The following is a 22,426-nucleotide window of genomic DNA, read 5'->3' as shown; positions in this document are numbered from 1 at the left end:
TATCGGGATCGCGTGTCTTCGCCTAATTCGAAAGTTATTTCCTGTTTTGAGCCATTGAGGTTACAGTTCTGGCTTTTTAAAGGCGTTTTAATTAAGCTTTGCGTGCGGGCATCCACGATTTAGGGATGTCGCCAGTTTTTCCTGATCGAAAAATCCGAGATGTGTAGCATCCTGATTCCCCAGGGGAAGAACGAGGCCCCCGCAGAAATCCCTAGGATTTTACGAGTGTGGAAAACAGCAGGATGCCCGGAAACGATAAATCGCCAATTCTGCGGAGTTTTTATGGCGAATTGTAACAGCCATAAGGCATGAAAGAGTGGGGGCACGTGCTCATTCAGTTGTATCGTAAATTCGGAAGATCATCCTTTACCGAGATGTAATAAGATTTATCTTCTTCGGCTTGTTTCTATTCTAGTCACCTTCGACATGTTTTAAAACCGACTGAAAAAAATCACCACTCTCGGGAACTTATTCCAATTCCTTTTTCTTCCCTCACATATCGCTAACTTAACTTCCGTTACGGCTGGCATAAACCTTTTGTCGGGATATTTGTCGTCAACTTTGGGAATAGTAAAAAATTGATCTCTATATAGTCAAGATAGTTTCCAAGTAACTTTTCCATTTAAATGTCATGGGCGACTGATTCGGTCGTAAAATCATTCTTTCCCTAAAGACGGAGAAATGGCTTTCTTAAAAAGTTTCGACGAGGTTACATATCTTCCAATAGGCTTTATTTAAGTTATATTTAGTTTATCCTTAGCAAGAGGGACTTAGTGCAACAGAGAGAATTGGGAAGGAAAAAGTTCTTGATTTAGAGCAAATAGCGAAAACAATCCTGAAATTCAGAATTAATCCTAAAGATAAGAAAAAGGGCCCCAATGTTCCCTTGCGCACCTCAGAGCTCCAGGGACCTAACCCGCCGCAATCCAGAACAGACTCTTCTAGATCCGACCTGTAGGCGATAAAGCCACTTTTTGTTCCTCCTTCATTCATTCATTGATTTATTCATTCAGTCATCCATTCATTCATTTTGGGTCGAATTTCTTTTCCTACTGCAGTTGACAAGATTTCTAGATAATTTTCGGACCGTTTCTATTAAATACTGTCTTCGACTTACTACTCTCGGGCATTTTATATCACCTAACAGGCGCGCAAAAGTATATTTCAGGGAAGTTTTTCGGAACGTCGAACACGCATCTCGAATTGCGAGCGACTAACGCTCTAAGTTCGAATGCGTAGATCACTCTTCGATTGATCTCGGACTGCACGAGACCAGTACGTCGAAATTCCATTACGATTTTTGACAGCTCGGATATGGAGCTCTCGCTCGATTCTTGATCCATCGCTGATCGCTCGAAGGTCGAGTGTAGTCGTTCGCAGTCATATCTTTGATGTCACAGATCATTTATGACGCGCTCGTAGACGAAACTCGTAGTGCAGTGAGACGTTAAAAATCTTGAAAAATCAATCGCGACTTTGCCGTCCCGTGAGATTTATTCCATGGACATGGAGCATTGATGGATGCCGATGACGACAACGTTACCCCATTTGCACATTTTCTTCAAATGCAATTTGAATACGAAATCAAAGTGTCAAAACTGCGCATTTCAAATTTTCTCACGCATTTTCTTTCTTTCATGTAAAATTGATTGACGAGTAAGCAGACTGGATTTGGGAACTCTATCCCTGGCTCAATAAAAAATCAGCACAAAAACTTTTACATCCCAATGAGAGCTGAAAATTCCAAGAGCGCCCGTCCGCGCGGGGATTAAACTGGAAAGTTTGTTACCTCTTCTTCGATTTTTCTGGCACGGGACTAGAGATTTTGACCAATCGAGATTTGTAATGCGTTAATTTGCGAATTATTCATAATGTTGTTGGTAAACCCATTTATTTCCCCCCAGCGTCTGAAGTAAATTCAATGTGTGAAGCGATGCGAGGAACGATAAAACTCCAGAGCAAAAACTTTTATGTTAACATAAATCCCGGAAATTTTAAAAGCTTCATTCTTGACAGGGGTCTGATTGAATCAAAAACTTTGTGGCCCGTTTAATAGTTGATTAAGATTTCTCATTACTCAGGCCTATGATAAAGCACTGCTATTTTCAATTTTGCGTTATTAAAGGCTTGAGACTGTTAATGTCCAATTTACAGCAAACTACAAGCCGAGAATTGATTGGAAAATTACAGGGAAAATGCGGCAATATTTCCTCGTTTAATGCTTAGTGCTGATCATTAATTTACCTTTCTTCCTGAGGGTCTCTTTATGAGCTAATCATTTGAGTATTCTCCATTGTTGCCGGGATAAATTTGCTTCAGTTCTTATTGGGATTAATATTTTATTTATTTTAAAAGGCAAACAACATTCAGAGTGAGCACTTTTTGTGTAAAGAACGACATTAAGAATTTATCTGAGGCTTCGCGTAGTAGATTTTATTTTCAGGTGGAATTAAGCATCAAAGCAGGGCCTCAGGGAAAAGGTAGAGAGTATAGAGGAAATTTATGAGCCGCATCGACGACTTAAAATACTACCCCCATGGATATAGAAAGATGAAGCCTGATCTATGTATATACACTTGCAGTTTGTAATCTGAAATATTCCACTTTTCTCGGTTGATGCATTAACCGCTGATAAGCTGGAATGCATTATGCATGTGCAGAGTCGATATCGACCTAAAATCGAGTCAGAATTATATATTACCTCCTGATTGCATTAGACGCCAGTTTATTAATTAATACCTGTATCATTACTGTGTTACAGGTGAAATAATGATGTCATTGCACAAATTCTCGCACATTCGAGAAATGCAATATGCCTACGGAGGTATCCAGCTGTGTTTTTATTGTGACGAGCTCTTTTTCGATTTTGTGACATTTTATCATATATGAGCAGAACTCAATTTTCAGATAAACAACTTAAATGGGGTCTCTGCGAACGGTTTCGTTCTTTTTAGAAGCAAGAAAACGAATTCCGTTTATTACTTATTTAAACGACAGGAACAAAATACTCCCGAGGGAAAGGCGACCTTTATCGTCTGCATTAAAATTGTCTTTTCAGAGTTTATTGTTTATCTCTGCATTTAAAATATTTAGTATTCCAAAAGTTTGAAGATTCCTGATCTGAGCGGGATGTTTCCAAGTGCCTGATTCACTTATGGAGACGTGATATCTTGGTTTAGTTAGTTAGATGTGGGGAGTTGAAGCTTTGGAATGATACATCCGGGTTGGAAAAAATTCACCAATTGAAACTGATTTCTCAGGTCTCAGGGTAGCTGCTCTTTGAGATTTTTAAGCCTTTCAGCGCGGAGACTTGAGGACCAATCGGTCTAACAAGGCAAGAAATTGATCGTCAATGGGCCTGCAAGCTCAGAGCCGGCTTTTAATTTTTGCTATGGGATTTTTAAATGTGCCTCCGATTCCGTTTGGAGGTCTTTAGGGCTTCAGTTTAAACAGCCAGGTTCGATAGAAAAAAGGGCCCAATATGAAAATTTGGAAATTGGGGGACGCACCTACACTTCGTCGATTTTAGAAATTTTTGCGGGAACTCCAAAAGTTTTTTATAAGACTTTTTTACCGATGTTAAATTGTCGCATGCTGGAAAGCGACTTTAATGAAGTGCAGTCAAGTACTACTTAGTACTTCCCTGCTTTCGTTTTTCGACGCATTTCTTACTTTCAACATAGATCACATAGCCCCTTGAGATCCTCGAATGTGAAATTGTTCGTCTTAATTTTCACATCACAGAAAAATACTTGAAAAAATTTTTAATTCATCCGGATTAGATTTACGTGAGTGAGCGAAGCAACGTGTTAAAGAAAGTTTTCTGTTCGAAACTGAGATTTCCGAGGATCTGGATTTATTGCCCTGGTGCCAGTTTTGGCTTTGCACACCAAGATCGAGGAAGTCCAGGACTCGATCTCCAAGTAGAAATTAAAGTCTTGGTCTTACCATCTCGGACTGATACAGACCGAGACCATTCTCGCAGTTCCTTGAAATTTTTCAAATTTCTGATGTTAAATGACTAATTTTATGGCAGACCTAACGGTAAAATCGGTTTACGACACTGAAAATGTATCGTGCACATACATGTCAAGTCAATTGTATCATGATGCCAACCCTGCATACAATCCCACTTTTAAGGGGATGTAATTCTCTTTGTATTTAAGCTTTCACGTGCGGGAAGTCATGCACAATCGACACCCATATACGTAACAAAATTCATTCAAAGCGGCTCACCACCTTTTATGGCATATTTGAGTGAATTGCACAAATCGAACAGGAACTGCAGGGGGAGGAAATAACCTTAAAATCGTCAAGGGGGTGGAGAATCGAGCGACGTGCCGGAGGAATTGGCTAAACAGAAATTGTCCTTTGGGAACAATATCAGTTATAACTTTATTCGAGGCCCATAGATTTTGTCCTCAAAAGATTGGCGCTTGCGGCTACAATTATGTAATCTGCAAGCCGCAAACTGCTATTTATGACTCCCATCCGCCAATGGACAAACCAATGGAAAAAAGACCTTTATTGCAACGTTCCGGATCCTTTTTCGACAGCTGAAAAACGAGCTCTCCTACATTTATCTACGCAAAATAAAAACTAATAAAGCAAGGAAAAAATGAAGTCGACTTCGATAAGAAACGTCGTCAGGCGTATTTAGGAGATTAGTTAGCAACGAGGGAGAGTGTACATGAAAGAAACATGGCTGTTTTTGTCCGGTCATTTTATGGCGTTGATTAATGATTTACCGAAGTCAGGAGTGGGATACGTGTTTTTAAATCCGGTTGACGGATCTGGCGAAATGACGTGGAAAATCAGACAAAAAAATAACGAAGCATTTTTTGTTCCGTCTGCTGAAAGGCAGAGATTTGTGGAAGCCATTTTAACTCGGCTAATATGTTTCATGAACAATTTTTTCCGATAATGCAGGAGAGGTAGATCCTCTGAATAGCAACTGCAGGATTAAGTGATTTTGTAAAATGAAAATTTAGCTGTGTGAGTATTGCCGAGCACCGTTTGATTGATGATTTCCGGAAGTCACAAGTGGGATTTGTGCTTTAAATCCTGTTGACGACTCCAGGAAAATGAGAAAGAAAATCGAAATAAAAACGCTTTGTCATGTCATTGTTATTTTTCAACACAATCATCTTTCCGGGATAACTAATGGTGGCACGTAAGCGATACACGAACAGTTGTCTTAATTTTATGGATTTTTCTAGTCTTATTGAAAATACTATAACGCGGCCCTTTTGCCTGCACATTATCCCCCCGGCTGATGGTTATATGTGCACGTGCAGCATTACAGATCGTTTTCATGCTAAGAATGGGTATTTGCTCGAGCACTTCCCCAACATCCCAGAGGGAATATAATCCATTTAAGTTTCTAATGCTCCGATAACTACTCTTTAAACAACCGAGATGGTTTATACCGATATGGAATTCTTCGTGTCGGCTGCAAACAAACTTTGACAGCGAACAAAGGGCTGCACTTCCATAATCTTCTATTAAAGCCCTCGATAGTTGCCCTGTTGTCAGGAAATCTTTCCCCTCGAAAAATAAAACCACACCCGAGTCGAGCTAATTTGCCTCGCCATAAATTGTGGTCGGCTACACTTTTAACGGGAATTGCCTTAAAAGCCTCGGAAAACTCGACTCTCGCAATATATCTCAATCTTGTAATAAGTAAAATTGTGTGCGGAATATGAAGCATTTTCATATTTAAAGTTTTACACAACCGCTATTTATCAGCAGATTAGCTTACCAAAGAAACCTTAATTTAAACTCGAAACTTTCGGTATTAAACTGAATCAATCCGGGGATATATCTCTGTTAAAATAAGGCAGAATCACGTGCTATGGGGAGAAGTTTTGCGAGAACTTTTGTGATCTAAAATGCTATGCTTTGTTGAGCGCATAAGTCGCACACCACACTCGGCCGCACACCAAAGACACATTTACAAATGTGGTAGAACATTGGTGGCACTACCATTATTTCTTCAAACAAACCAGCACAATCGAATACGGACTAAAGATACAGTTGTCAGTAGTCAAATTCGTATTCTTAATGTCCATGCGACCACATGTATTACTAGCCACATCCGCGTTCCTGGTGTGCATGTGCTCTTTGGATTATATGGGGTGCTTCATTTAAAGTGACGCAAGCGATTATCTCTTAAACCAAATTTAAAATTAAAAAAAAGTTTCAACTAACCATTGTTTGTTATAAATTGAACTTCCAACGCGTACAAGCAAATTTTTACTCAAGATCATTCGAAGGACATTTCAAGGCCAACTTTGTGTTTTTAGATGGTACCCCCATTTGTTTGGTAAATTTGCAAAGAGCTTAAAAAAATTAAGCACTTTTTGCTGGAAAAGTTTTTTCTAAAACTTCTCATTTTTCAAATATCAACAAAAATTGAAGTGGCACGTTTAAAATAACACGTAATTTAAATTACGAAAAAAACTTTATTAATGGAGAATAAAAATTCATAGATCCTAAAAATTAATCCAAAATCATAGAAAAATTATTTTTAAACGTTTATCAGTCGAACAAATGTTCAAAATGTTGACTTTCCGCATCAAGACGTTTTTCAATTTCCATGGTAAACGGTCTCGAAACATTTCCAATCATTTCTTCAGTGATAGCTTCACAAGCTGCTCTTATACGGTTTTTCATATCATCCGGAATTGTTGGGACGTGAATGTACACTTTTTCTTTAAAATAAACCCAAAGATAAAATTCTATTGAGGTCAACTCAGGTGATCTGGGTGGTCAATTCATTGGACCATTACGTTCTATTCATTTTTCACCAAACATTTCATGTAAAACATCTCATGTTACAAAAGCAAAATGGGCTGGACATCCATCATGCTGATACAACGAAGTAACTCGTCGGCCAAGAGTAAGGTTTTCCAACAAACCCGGTAGATCATTCAACAAAAAACTACGATGTTTCTCTCCATTTAAAGTGCCTTCAATAAAAAATGGTCCGATTATTTTGTTGCGGACAATGCCGCAACAAACATTAATTTAGCAAGGTCTTTGATGTTCTATTTGCCTTAGCCAGTGAGTATTTTCAAGGAGCTAATAGTGCAGAGTGCAGATTGTGACGATTTACTTCACCATGGTTCGTGAAAGTGGATTCATCGAAAAAAAGTACATTGAAGAAAAACTTTTTATTCAAATCTAATTTTTCCCTTATCCAAGTACAAAATTGCACCTGCTGTCCAATATCGCTGCCATGTAATTCTTGGTGGAGGGAAACATAATACAGATGCAACATGTTCAATTTTAAAATGCGATGCCCACTGGCCAACGAAATGTCCGAATCTGTTAATAACTGACGACAACTTACATGGGGATCAACAGTTACAGCCGCTAAAATAGCTGTTTGGTTATTTCCATTGGTGGCAGTTTTTTCATGTTTTTTTTTTACTTGTCTCCACGTTGCCACTTTCAAAATATTTTTTGATTATTCGATAAAAAGTTCAATGCGTAAGTGTTCTTTCTTCAGGGAATTTTTACACATAAATCCGATAAACTTCAGCGCGGTTTTGAACACTTTTTCCATAAGCTAATATCATTTGAATTTTGTTTTCTTTAGAAAAGTTCTCCATATTTCACTTTTAAATTAACAATTTTAGTTGAAAAACAAATAATTAGTTTCGTCTTAAAGGTTCCTTTGAAATTTATAAATAAATTCGATATTCCCAAAAGAAATTTAGGAGTAAATTCTAGTGAAAAAATGGCTTTTATGTTCGACTGATAAATGTTTAAAAATAATAATTTTCTTTGATTTTGGGTTAATTTTTAGAATCTGTGAATTTTTATTTTCCATTAATAAAGTTTTTTTCGCAATTTAAGTCATGTATTATTTTAAACGTGTCAGTTTAAATTTTGTTGAATTCTGAAAAATGAGAAGTTTTAGAAAAAAACTTTTTCAGCAAAAAATGTTTAATTTTTTTAAGCTCTTTGCAAAGTTACCAAAAAAATGGGGGTACTATCTAAAAAAACAAAGTTGGCCTTGAAATGTCCTTTGAATGACCTTAAGTAAAAATTTTCTTATACACATTAGAAGTCATCTTATAAGGAGCAATAGTTGTTCAAAATTTTTTAAAATTTTAAATTTGGTTTCGGGGATAATAAATTGTGTCACTTTAAATGAAACCTACTGTACTGTTTTTTTGATGATAGATGAAAAGTTTCCGGTGTGAGTCTAACCTGAACTACCTCAAGATGGGACTTGACTCTGCCATCTAAATGGTTTAGTATAACTCCATCTGGAGGCATAATTATAATGTTACGTTTGATCTCACTCGATATTGGAAACCATTAAAGCGAACTCATCTTTCCGGCCCTTATTAGTCTTTTACCGATAACCCTATAGAGCAAATATCTTTCAATACAACTTTGTTATATTTCCTGCCTCGGAGATGGGCTATAGACGTTCTAAAGAAGGCATCAGAGGTCCTTTCAAGATTCGAGGTTGATTGATTATTTCGTATATTTGAAAATTGCAATTCGATGTATTTTCCATGGAATTTTGAGTATGTTTCCCCGAGTAAAAGAAGAAATATGTTTGAGAGTGCTGGAAAATGCCACACAGACTGATAGAGGACTCTGGAAATAAAGTGGAAATAACACCAATGTCGGGTTAAATTGTGGGAAGTGTTTAAAGGGCCTGGCCAACGTCATAAATATATTAATTTTCGTTTTCATTAACTAAGATGTTGTTGACTCCATCGAGCTTTTAACACCAAACAAAAAGCGGCAGGAAATTTGAATTTATGGAACTCAGCGGTCAGGCGCGCACCGCAAAAAAGTTCGAGGGTTCAAAATCTCAAAAACCGCAAAAAAAACTAAAACTTTAACACCCTAAATCTGGTAAACGGAGCTTTTGAGAACCTATAATACATGCATTTCCCTTCATGAAATAATTCAAGCGATCACCCTTTGAAGTTTGGCAAAGAAATCTCTGGACACCCTGTATTCTGATAATTCTATTTGATCGCTCTTTGTGAGTTTCGTGTGAGTTTTGCATTCAAAAGAATTTTTAGTACTCTTTATAGGCGCATTCCTATCCTTTTTCTAACGTCAACACTTTGGCCTGGCTAATCTCGAAAAAACTTGAAGCAAAGTTACTTAGATCGCAGTCATGCGTTCCAAAATCGAGACACTCGAAACCGTTCAGGCTTGTCTGGAACAGCTCTCTCTTATCCAGATTTAAATTTCCAATAAGCTCTTATGCACAAATCCGGATCGGCAGGAACTTCGAGCTCTAGGATTCATACGGAGTTATAATCAAATTTGTTAAGCGGCTAAAATGGATTAAATCGTTCAATCCCACCGCCTCGCGTCGGGAATTTTCGGGATATATTATGATTTGCTCGCGATCGTTTTTAGCTAATCAACACCGAGGTTTCGGTCTGAATGTTGAGGATTTTAGGGGGCAAACGTTGCCCCTATGGAATTCTAGCTAGAGAAAGGCATTTTAGGTCAAACAAGGAGCACGTTTTTAGCTCTTAAGGCGACAAATTCACTGCAATTTCTTCAGAGACACCTTCATGTTAATTCTCGTAAAACCGCAATTTTGATAATGTAATATTTCGCCGAGCACCTTGGCTCCTAATAAGGCTCTGTTTATAAGGCGAACACGCGTTTCTCGACTCCATCTATATGAGAAACGATATTGTCTAATACATAATTGGGAAACTCCTGAAGTATCATTGGAGAGAAGTTTAACTGGATCGAGTTTCGGGGCGAATTGTTGCTCAACGTGAACTAATTATAGTCTGGCATTAAGAGAGGCAGTAAGAGCATGTGGACTAATGTTTAAGTTTACATAATTCATATGAAAATTGTTATCCGGGTTATTTGAGGGAGTTCGCTGATAATTGATATCGGTGTCGTGTTTAAGAATTTGCATCTGTAAACAAACACGTGAATGTTTGTTTATAGCTTATGACGGTAATTCTTTAAACGAGGCTTTTTAAAGAATGAATTTTAAAAATTACACAATTCATGCCCCACATCAGTCTACATACCATATTCAATCAGTCACAGATTCGAAGTTTCAAACGCTTGAAAAACTGAATGACTTCTTCGAGATCTACTGGAAAATCCACCTGCATCCACCTGGCAAAACTTTTATTCATCCACCGGAAAGATCTTTTACTAACCACCACATTCATACCGAGGACACTAGTTTGTGAGATTATGAGAGACCTCAAGAAGAGTTTCACAAACCACAACAATTCCAAAGCAAAAGTTCTAAAAGAAATTTCCAAGAATAGAAGTATTAGCTCAGAAACTTCAGAAAGGTCTCGCTGGAACTGCGATGTTTTTGACAAGATTTCACGAGGGCTCCAAAAAATCTTCCTTAGCCATGAAATTTTCCAGACTACGAGCGCTTGCGAAACTACTTCTCAGAATAGAGAAAAGCGTATTCAAACATCGCTAGGAAAACTCGGTTGAATCCCAAAAATATTCGTTAAATAATTCCCATTGGGGCCTTAAAAAATCGTCATAAATCAAAGACTGTAGAGAGATTAAAAGTGAGTGTAGAATTGCTCGGGACAGGAAACATGCTGGATAAGGGCATTAATCTGCATCATTAGCAAGAATTGTTTAATGGTTTCCCTCCACAAGGGTTCCAAAATTGAGACCATTTACTACCTGTAAACTAGCTATAAATCCAGCGCCAATTCACTTTGAACACAAATTTAAAAAGGTCCTGAGACATCCCTCTTCATGCCGAATAAATTTGCTTTACTGGCGAGTTACACGGAAAGAATGACTCCCTTATCGGCAATCCAACAACAAGAATCGATTAAAAGACGTTATATAACCCTCCGGGGATCCAGCCGCCGTATCATCTGTTGATTATATTTGGAGCACCCTCCAAAGGGAAAGTTCATCTTAACGGAGGGTGGAGTCATTATTTGGACGTGCACCTACAGTTTCTTTTAATTCTCTTAAATGCGAATTTGACTGTCCAAATATCTCCACCAAAACAGAGAAAAAGTAGAACTTTAATGTTACGCTGGGTAATTTATCATTCCTCGGTCTCTATTTTATTCGAAGTTATAATTCTCCCGATTGTGTTTAGCAGATGCTCTAGAAAATGAAATAAATCACATCCAATTACCCAATAGAAATCCATTGTCATACATTTTGCCGGTAATATATGGATATACCTCTTACAAATTAAAACCGGCAATATCCATAAAGTACGGGAAGCAGTTTTACGCATTTATCAAATTCGGGTTCACCAGCGGGATATTAATTTGCTGTTGATTTGATCAGATCGGATAAATTAGTTCGGCGCTAATTTACAAGGGAAAATTTGATAATTATTGTTTGGATTGGGGGCGAGTTTGTTCTTTAAATGCGATAGTTTTCAGGTGTGATATCGCTACAACTGGAGAAGCTGCTAGTTCCCAGCCACTCCATCCGACACACAGACGTCACTCTTGAATGCCACTACAAGCTGGACGAGGAAACCCTGTATTCGGTGAAATGGTACAAGGATGGGCACGAGTTCTATCGATACGTCCCCCGAAACCAGCCCCCAGCCCAAGTGTTCAATCTCCAAGGAGTCACGGTGGATGTAAGTTGGTTTTTAACTTATTTTGACATAAACAAACTGGAGTGTAAAGGCAGCCACACATCCAAAGTTATACGATCAAAGTTTGAGTAAGTTTCGGGTCGGGATGGGGTATCGTGTTTTTGGAAGTCAATTGTCTGCACGGCTACTATCTTTATTTAGGCAAATCGAATTAACTCCAAACAACTTAAACTATCCAACAGTTCAGCTTAGTGTGATTTCTGCCGGAAGGAATCCTCTGAAGTGTACTTGTACGGGTTTTAATGTGGCAGCGTTAATTTATTTTCTCGAATGAAGTAGGGTATTACGACCTAAATAACTAAAAGTTATTTAATTGAAGTTGGGAACTCAGCATACATTGTTGCTGAAGTAAGTGTAATTTAATAATGCTCACTATGTGTCCGCACATGTGCGAACGCGACTCCACCATTACCTGGAGCTCCGTTTTGGAAGATTCCTGCGAGAATTTATAAGCGCCACTCTGGAAGCTTTCGGGCTAATCTTAGGAGATACAATATTATGGGGTTTTAACAAACTTGCGAAATGCACGTTCCTCAAGATGTAGCAACATTAACATTAGTTCTTAATAGCGGGCAATATCAATGGAACGCGGCCATTACCGTCGAGTTTACAGCATGCTCCCGCCGGCTAGATGGTCGTTATGAATATGATGAATTGCTTATTCACAGCCAAGAATCCTGCTTTCGGTCTAATGGTAAGCCGGATCTTTGGAGAGAGGTTTTGGGAACGGTTTTAGTTCAATAGAGAAATACTCGGAATTGAGCGATCTATAAATTTGCGATGGAGTGGCTGTTTTTTGATTCTGATCAAATTCACCAAATCTGCAACATTGGAGTGAAACTTGTAAGTAATTTGGGTGAAATGTCCGTATGAAATACTCGCAGATGCACGTGCGTGACTGATGAGGCAAGTTTCTAAGTTTTCTCAGTTTTTCAGAGGTCGTTTGGTGCTCTGACCATTTGCTCATCTGTTGCACTTTGCTTCGAAGTACTTATAACCCCTCCTGCGAAATTAGAAAATTCACGCCCTTCATCGACTTATATGTTGGTGCAAAGTAGGCAATTTCTATTCTTCTGACTGTCCAATAATAGTAATTGCTTTAAAGTGATGATAACTGAAGACTGTAAAAGAGCTTTTCAGCTCAAGAATCCAAAATCATAAATTTTCAAGTGTCAAGATGAAGAAAACCAATGGAAAAATCAAACATTGGAAAATACTGGTTTTGAAACTTGACACCAACAGTACAAGGAAATATAACAGCAATAGCTATATTTTTCCGTGTGTAGAATTTTGATGAAGAAGTAAAATTTTTGCGAGTTCTCCTCCATGTTTGCTGCATATCTGACTGTGTGGCCTGAACGATTCTTTGTCATTTTAACTTGAGAGAGACGTTCCTAATGAGCTTTAACATCAGAAGGAAAGTCAACTGGCTTTCTTTTAAGTTTATTTTTTAACGCTTTGTTAAACAATTTTTAATTGAAATAGATACATGTGGCATACCCATAAAAGGATTTTTTATTGATGATTCTTCTGGGTTTTGCATATATTAGAAATGGAAAGTTACAAATTCCCATTTGGGCATAAACTTGACTAAAATCTGAACTAATCAAATCAACTCCGGTGTTCTTAAAAACACAAATAGAAGGCATTGTATATCATTTCGTTTTCAGCCTCAATTGGAACATTTTAAATAAGACATTCCTACATACAATTCTCTTAATTTTTGAGATATTTGAAGCCTCGAAATTGCATAGAATATTCCTATGTAATCCCTACAATGTTTTAAAGCTCGCAAGTTTTATTCTAAGGCACATCGTTTTCCACCGACCCTTCAAATTACCCCCCAAAGATACCAAGCGATTGTTGAGAGTCACGGAATTACTTCGAAATTTTCCTGCATTCTCTAGAGATCTTGGGAACTTTTAAGTATTTCGATGATTATGGAGCACTAGACATTTCGGACGTTGTCTCTAAATAAACACCTGAAGAAGAGAAAGTTTTTGGAGACGCCTACGAATTTTTCTTCATCTAACTGAAGTTTTCGGGTTTGATTCAGTTATGCAAGGGTCAGGACGGAGGGTTTTTCGTTTATTTGAGATGTAATTCGAGTTCGTTTGGTATCTGAAGATGTTCCTGCAGCATTTTTGGGCTTTCTTGCAATTTTCCCTTTCCCAATCGCAGACGGATCCTCCGATTGTCCCTTAGTCATTAATGCCTCACTATAATTACGAAGCGCATTGCGGTAAACTAACGCGTAAATATTTTGGCAAAATGCAAAATGACACACAAATGAATTGTTCTGCTCAACTTCATATCGGATATTTTGAGTAATTTCTGATGTTGTCCAACCAACGTAATATTTAATAATGTCCAATAACCCCTGAGCAAATTTTATATTAAAGGGTCCATTAATAATATTTGACAAATTTAGTCTGGCTTCATATTCCATACTAGATTTGGTAATTCAATAACGGATGGCATATTTGTATTGGACACAGAACAATTCCTGCCATTATTGGTTAATTTTGCACTATTAATTAGCGATTGAATCGCATTCAAATGCACGTTGTTTGCAACAATTGAATTGAAAAGCAATATAGTTTTTTTAAATGAGCAATAGAATTAAATTCTAATTCGCTATTTAGGCTTAGAACAAACACAGTTTCGAGGTTTGGAAATCTTTTCGCAAGTTCAGAACTATATGCTAATTGCTAGCATAAGTTTGTCCAAACTCTAACTAAGGGATTCCGAGTCCGTCACTTCATCCAAACTTGGAAGTTCGGTTGAGGTGAAGTTAATGCCTGGTAGTGACCCAAAACTTGAAACAATACGTTGCCAAATCTCGCCATATGACTTGCGAACAACAATACCGTCAGTAAGTGTCAGTGTTTAAAGAGCTTAGACAAAGAGCTTTCCATTCGTGCATGATTTTGTTCCACATGCAAGTACACATTAAGTGTAAATAGAATTTATGAGCCCAGTTCGGGTGTCGCATAAAGTGCATTTGTATTTAATTAAAGTTTTTCCGTGGAAAATAAAGCACAATAAAAAAGACATAAAGCTAATTTAATTAGGAGTTTAATTTAGGGAAAAACGCGAATTTATTTGAGCGACGTGCAGACAAAGGACCTAATTTAGGACTCGGAAAAATGTCAGTGGAGAGTCTAAGCTGGATGCTTTCACAAGTTAGTAGTTCATCTAGTTGCAGCGGAAAAATTTACGTCGGAGATGAAAAGATTAATTTAGTCACGAACCGCCCATTTTCGCCTGAAAAAATATATTTTTAAGTACGGAACTAGCGCTAACTGCAAACCTATTTATGCGCAAAGCATTTCGTCTATCAGATCCATTAAAAATTTTTAGAGGAAAGTTTGTCATCTTCAATTTTCCTTCCTCCATTGTTTCGTTTCCGGGCACGTAGGCCCGGCTGGGCCAGCGGCCAATAACGGTCGCAATATCAGTTAAAAGCGATTATTAGAGCACTGAAAATGTCTATTCGAGAAATTAATTTTAAACTATTCGATTCAATTTTTGGTCAGTTTATTTGTTTAGCTTGTGGAGTGTGTTATTAACTACGGAACTTCCTTCAAAAAGCGTAATTGAGTAAGTTAATGAACACGCTTGTCGTCCTCAATAGTTCTGTTCCATACAATCAGTCTGGAAATTGAATGTAATACGTCATTGGAAAGGAAAATATACTCTTTGTAAATTGATCACCAGATTAATTATGTCGCCTCAGAATCGAAAGGGAACAAATAATGGAATTCGTATAGAGAGCACAATAAGCTGCCCCAAATTGGGAATTTCAGTACTTTTTCACAAACGCGCGTTTTGGGTTTTTGAAAAGTATCTCAAAAGCGAAAAAACCTAAAATCGCTTTCAAACCAACTGGTTAGTATTTTCAACTTCTTCTATTCAACCACTTTTCTAGCTCTTATTTTTCTCAAGATGTACAGGCCAATTTACTCCATATCATATACGCATGTTTCAGTTAAGTTCACCCTTCCTAAAATTCCACTCTGCCACAATTCACCTGTAAAAAACGACTTAGGTCACCACGAGTTATTTTTGCAAATCTCTCCAAGACCTTACGATCAGATTTTTTGAATCCTCCTTGACAGTACACATGTCTAATTAGGGCCACCCTGTATATGCATGATTTCTCTGAACGCTCTCTCAAGAATTTGTCGATGCAACAAATTTACCCTGTCTTTACCGCTCTTCTTCATGCCTGTTCAACTGCAACTTTTCGATCCCTGCACTAGAAAATATCCCTTTGTTTTACCGTTCGCATATCGCTGGTGACATAAATTGGTCACGAGAAAGATATATTTCAGGAACGTTGGTTTCATCATGATATTTTTTCAGGGTCCGACCAGACCACTCATCCATCTCAATTTAATTTGAAATAGAGACAGATTACGCTGTTCTGTTAATTAAAAGGACACTAAGAGATTATTTCATTGTACGTGTTGTCAACAGCGTTTGGCCTATGGATACAAACAGTCCTCGATAAATGTCAAACGCATAATATTACAACATTTATTTAGGGTTTTATTTCCACATAGCACAATCGATTTCGCATTGTTCACCAAAATTTCACATTCTGCAATCGTTTACATGAGGCCTTTTTTTATTATATACGAATTTTTTGTGGGAATTCACATATTTCAATTTGCCTGCGTCCCCAATGCAGCGTGCAACACGGAGTTAAGCTTTCCATCAACGTGACGAAATATACCTTTTGCCCTGGAGATACGAGAGTAAAACGTTTCGCATTCGGTCCGTATTTCTAACTGCGAATTTCGAATATGTCACTGTCAATAATGCATCGGGGCTATGAATAAAACGGCGCCATTTCACCCAAGTATCTATTGTATCGCATATTTCGCATTGCCGCCATGACTACTACAGGAAATGCGAATATTTTTAAGTCTGAGCCTTGGGAACATTCTGACGTTTTATTATCATCATTTGACACACAAATACTGATCTGATGTGATCTTTTCCAGTTACACAGCTCGACAGATTATTCTGTGGTCCTGTCAGCGGTTCAGCTCTCGACGAGCGGACGTTATAGATGCGAGGTCTCCGGGGAAGCTCCTTATTTCGAAACTGTCACCGATCACGCTAACATGATGGTTGTGGGTAAGTTTCTTTTCTAAATTATACCCGAGGGGAAAACTATATTACGAGATTCGAATTGAGGTTTTGTATTATCTCAGGATTTCATTGAGCGAGCTAAACTGGCGTAGTTGCAGGAATGAGTAATGCGACCGTGAAGTCCTTTATTCGACTCGACGACAAAGAAAATTCGATTAAAAACATTGTGCTGTAAGCGAAAATTTATAAGATTCTCATAGATTAGCCACGCCCCTTTTTGGTATCTCAACCCGCCCACTGAAGTACCTGATTCGTGGCAGATTAGAATTTTTAACTCCGCCCTGTTTGTAATTTTGTAAAGTCATATTGGTATAAGTTTTGTCCTTCTCACTTTTAATCAGAAGAGTTGCGGTGCAAATACTCCTATTCAAGTCAATTTTAAAAAGGCTTAAACATAGGTTTGCGTAATGAAAAGAATTCATCTAGAGTGCTCATTAAAAGTTAACAAAAATAGAGCTCCTCTGTTAATAATACTGCGAATAATAAGGAAACTTCCGCCTTTAGTCTGAAACATTCTTCTTAAAGTCGTCCTCTATTAGCTTCAAGATAGAGTAATCAGCTTTGGGCCAAATCATTGAAATGTTGATAAGTTTATGGCGAGCTAAATTTCCATAGAAATGGAGCAATAATAATTTGCCTCTGTTTCCAACTTAATATGAAACTTGTGCTCTTGACAAACTTACCAGCACTTCAATTGTTTTAATTTTAGACCTGGACTGAAAACTAGGAAGAAACTATTTCTCTTTTGGACTGGTTGATACCATCATAGTCCTGAACATTTAAATTTTATGCTTAATAAAAAAAACGCTCCTTCCCCCTGTTTTCCACAAATCTTCTTACTTAAGTCTAATAGTTGGTAGGTTTACTCATTCCATAACTGCTGGGGGTGGAGTTTGGTTTGTTATTTAATAAGGACGTAGGGATGGCATTAAGTAGTACTAATTTTCAGTTCATTTTTTTCCATGGAATCTTGAATGCAATTATCTTAGTTTAAAAAAAAACCGACAGGACAATTTTTTACAGGAAAAACTCCAATGTTAAGGTAACTCCTTCTGGATTATTTTCTTCGATGCGATTACAAAACGTATTGTTTAACCATAGGGAGGTAATGCCCCTCCCACATTTTGCGTGGAATTAGCGAATAAGGGGCGGGACTTGGCTTGTGGGCGTACTTTATTTATTAATCAATTAATGGTCGGAGTTTTTCTTTTAGTAAACTTTTTTTAAATTTTGGTCCTAATGTTATTATAATATAAAAGAAAACAAGTTCCGGTTAATGCAGCAGGCTGAAACGGAATGTCAGCTAATGGAGTTAACAAACTATTAAAACGCATTTAATACACATTAATTCAATGGTCAAAATTATTATAATCGACGTTCCGATATTACAATTCATATTAAAATTGCAAGTTAATCCGTTCAGGCAGGTAAATAGTATTTTATGCACCCGCCATACTTTTGTCCTGCCGCAATATTGCCTGATTATAATCCCTACGTTGTTAATCTAGAAATAATTATTGCAATATCGATTGCAAAGTAAAACATTTTCAAGGTATTACAGAAGTTCTCTGGGAAAAATATCAATATTACCTTATTACTGCGATCAGAAAATTTTGAATAACCCTCGAAGTCAGGAACAGTTCAATAACCGCCCACTTTTTGTTCTGAAACTAAACTTTCTTAGTCTTATTCAATTAAATTAAAAGCAGATTCTTGTTCACAGTCTGTGACGTTTTACCTGGATAGGACTGGCCCTTTCATATTTTTGCTATGGGGCGTCACTTTCCTGGAAGTTTATATTAAGTGACTTTCTTAAAAAGTTTATTTCTACCAATATATCGCAGTAAAATTACAACCACGTCAGGAAGTTGACTTTGGCCTAACTGTTTCGAAATTCTATAATTTATCGAATTAAATTTCTACTTCAGAATAAACATGAAATAAGGCTATAACGTCGTTTTGCCTTCCAGTGACGAGCAAATGAAATAACTGCGGAGATAATGGGAGAGCACATGAACGCACAGGCTTTTCCATTAAATCTCCAACATTCATTTTTCACCTACATAGTTCGCGCAAAAAACTAATGGCGATGTAATCCGGGCAGCCATATTACTTTCCACATGCCCTTGCGCCGGAATTTTAATTAATCTAATTTAAATTTATTATTTAGGTTTCAATTAATTGTAATTTTAAATTATGGGCAAATATAAAAGCCCATAGCAGGAGCTTATAATTAGATTTATGCAGCTTAATTACGAGAATTTACCTGGTGGTAATTCCTACATTGTTCCTCAATTTCTGGTAGAAAGATTTAACTTCTAATGGAATCGAGACTGGATAACAGCAAACAATGAATCATAGTTTCAGGAGTAAATTTTACCCAATTAGCGGTACAATAAATTCTATAAGTAAAGCGCAGCTTTTAATGAATGATTAAATAAATCCTTCGCGTTTGTCCAGTTTCACTGTGGATTGGTAGAGTTGTTAATGAGATTATTGAGTTTAAGTTTAAGAGGTACGAAATTAAAGCCTTTTTGGGGGATTTATATGCAGGCTTAAAAATGTAATTCGCGTTCAATTAAAAACTCGATTTCTTCGGGTTGCTGTTGCGATGAGAGCTGCACTCCACCCAGTGAGAGGTAGCGAAATTTCTGCTACGTTTTAATAATATATATGTACGTGAACCTCACAACTCTCTAAGGTACTTTTAGTGCCTGTAATACTCTCCAAAAGCGATTGCCTACAAAAGTTGCAGACTACAGATTAAAATCGCGGGGTGTCAGATCGGCTGACTAAGGAGGCCATGGAATGGAACCAATCTACTGACTTCCAAAAGCACTATTCAAATGTTGGAAAATTAAACGATTTAAGTGAGAGCGTTTTCTCGTAAAAGAGTCCTTGAAAATTATTTTTTAAAACTGTTTAGAAAATAAAATCTCTTTTATCCTATAACTTTAATATGCTGTTTTTGGTTTAGTTGAATTTTTGTGAGGTCGCTAATTATCTCTTATAAATAAAATCACGAGACTTCAAACAACCTGTATAACTTGGAAATTTTGGAAATCCCTGCTGCTATAACAATCCCCAAAAATAATCGCCTACCAAAGAACCAAGATGTCCATCGAGGTATATAAACTAATCCCAAGTTTCCTGAATCCTGTTATTTATTGTCTCATAAAATTGTTACGGTTAAGATGGGCATCTTTAGGACAAAATGAAAAACGGAAACAAAGAACCGAACTTCATGTCCTAAATGACATCCTCGCTGGGCTTTGTTCAATTATTTTAAAAGCAAAGCCTCATCTTAATTCAATTTTACTTGCTCTATGGTTTACCTTTATATCTCGGGGGGTACGAGTTTCACAACTCTTACTTCTCCATGGATGAGACCTCGTAGTGAGATGAAAAATCTTCCCTATTTAAGGCTAAAAGGAAAATTTTCTGCTTTGACAAAACGAGGACGAAAATGGTCCTTCTGCGGTTACTGAATATGCCGGAGTTTTTGTTTTGTTCGGACAAGTTTATTTTTGTTCAATAAATTATGTTTGTCATTATGAATTGAGGAGGGCAGTTGGAAACTTCGTATAGGGCGTGTTTAGCTTGTCAGCTAGTTAGGAAACTAGGGCATGTTCTATAGGCGGATTGTTGATTATTTTTTTACCTTTTTAGGAGTAATGCCTCATACACTAGTAGGGGCGGAGTTGCTCACTGTTTTCAGTTAAAAGTAGCTGAGAATCACATTTACTTTTTATTAACGGTTCAGACGAACACCCTGTCTTTTCTACACTTTTCTTAGCTTCTGAAGAAGGCAACTGATTTGCTATGAAAGCGGGAACGAGGTGTTCGCCCAAGCCCTTAGTAAAGCTCAAAGTAAGTGTTATTCTCAGTTAGTTTTAACTAAGAATAGTGGGCAATTCTATCGCTCAACAGCCCCATGTTGGCGGTATTCCAAAAATGAAAAAAAGAATAATTGAGCCTTACACATAAGTTTTTGAGAAAGCTTAGAAAGAAATGAGCATTTAAAGGTTTATGTTTCATTCCATTAAAAAGTTGCAGTTGATTACTTAAAAAGAAGGCAAACTGGAGCCTTAAAAGTTTATAGTCTGTGAATCAATATGGGAGTACCAACGGGTAAACATAAAACTGGTAATGGCAGGCAAGGCATTGAACTCTGTACGCTGTTGCTTTTAGGAAAATTGAGTAAGATGGATAAATAGAACGATTTGTCTCTCCAAGGAAATTTACATAATTTCCGATAAAACAACTTATTTTTCAGAGTGTCTTTTGAACGGTGAGAAGGGTTTGAAGGCAGTTGCGGTCCGGCTGCGTTCACTCTAGCCACCGGGAGAAGGATTAAGACGTTCAAAAGTTAAGGCCCTAATTTGGGCGCTTTTTCGCGATAAATAATGCATAGGTTAAGAGGATTAAGACGGACGAGAGAAAAAGGAGAAAATTATCGTCGGCTGAAGGCAACGGAGACATTTAAATAGATCAGGCCGAAGGATAAACCCGTTAAGCTTAACACTTAAAATAAACGACGACAAAGATTGCGATTTAAAAAATCCGGCGATGTGAATGAAAAAGCCGGCCGTAATTACTCAATGCCAGGGCAACGCTAAGCCGCGCTGTGTCTTATGTTAATCCGGGCATAATCCTGTCGAGCCGGCTCCTGCTTTCCTGCTGCCAAAATCTGCGCCATTATTCACACGTCTCGTCCTGCGAGCCGGGATTCGCTGCGACAACGCGCCATTCGGACCGGTTATTACCGACTGAGACGCTTCGGTTGTTTCGTCATCTGTCACGATAAACGGACGCTTTTAACTGGAAAAATTAAAATTGGCTCAAGGATTATTCTTCCAGGCTTTCCGAGCCCTGAAATATCGCTGGAAAAATCCTGAATTTCAAGCAGGAGAAAGAGGGGGGTGGGAGTCGCAAGATCTTTCAGTTATGAACGAAGGGACGGAGCATTATTGTACCGAAACGTAATGTTACAATTAACAACGATTTTTTTCCTTGTGCCGTTGCTTTTGGAGAGGTAGCCGTTAAATGCACCCTCTAAATTGCAACTAAAGGAAATATCGTCATTGAACTTCATGTGTTATCTACGCCCCTGGCCGGGGTTCGAGCCACTGCGATTTTCGGGAAAAATTCGTGGTTCGTTCCAAAACAATCTCCAAAATTTCCGCTTCTTGTTAATTTAAGTCGCGTGCGAACAGAGGATTTATCCGGGAAAAATTTTGAACATAAATTAAAGAACATTTGGATCCAAAGAATGGTATCAAGGTTTCTGGGCCGCTCCGTACAGCAAGCCTGCCGAGTCCCTTCCAAATCAGATTGTGCTGAGGATGATGAATCACATGGCAAGTCCACACATACAGCTTTTCCAATAAATAACAATACCTGCAGTCTGCAGAATGCTCTGATTCGTGTGAACAGAGCTGAGCCTCTCAGGAAAGGGTCCTCATAGTTGGTTCTATGGACGTGCTTCTCGGGGCGCTAACACACAGGAAGGCGGGAAACGTGGATATCTCTTCTTCATACTTTTTATTCGTAAATTTCTTCATAAATTTGAGCAAATCTGCGACAAAACTTTCATCTTATTGCCGATCTTGTATCAGTGCAGCAAGAAAATCCCCA

At 37.7% G+C, this 22,426-nt stretch overlaps 1 protein-coding gene across 1 annotated transcript in view; it reads left to right on the top strand.

Annotated features, from left to right (window-relative positions):
• Positions 1–22,426, top strand: part of LOC136413319 (uncharacterized) — a 133,842-nt gene that overhangs the window by 98,983 nt on the left and 12,433 nt on the right. The window contains exons 2-3 of the mRNA XM_066396818.1: positions 11,403–11,608; positions 16,639–16,774. Of these exons, the coding sequence (XP_066252915.1) occupies positions 11,403–11,608; positions 16,639–16,774 (342 nt within the window). The remainder of the gene's footprint in view (positions 1–11,402; positions 11,609–16,638; positions 16,775–22,426) is intronic.

Source organism: Euwallacea similis, chromosome 13 (assembly GCF_039881205.1).
Source record: "Euwallacea similis isolate ESF13 chromosome 13, ESF131.1, whole genome shotgun sequence".
NCBI lineage: Eukaryota > Metazoa > Arthropoda > Insecta > Coleoptera > Curculionidae > Euwallacea > Euwallacea similis.
The sequence above is the reverse complement of the archived record's forward strand: the minus strand, read 5'-3'. Positions and strand labels throughout refer to the sequence as shown.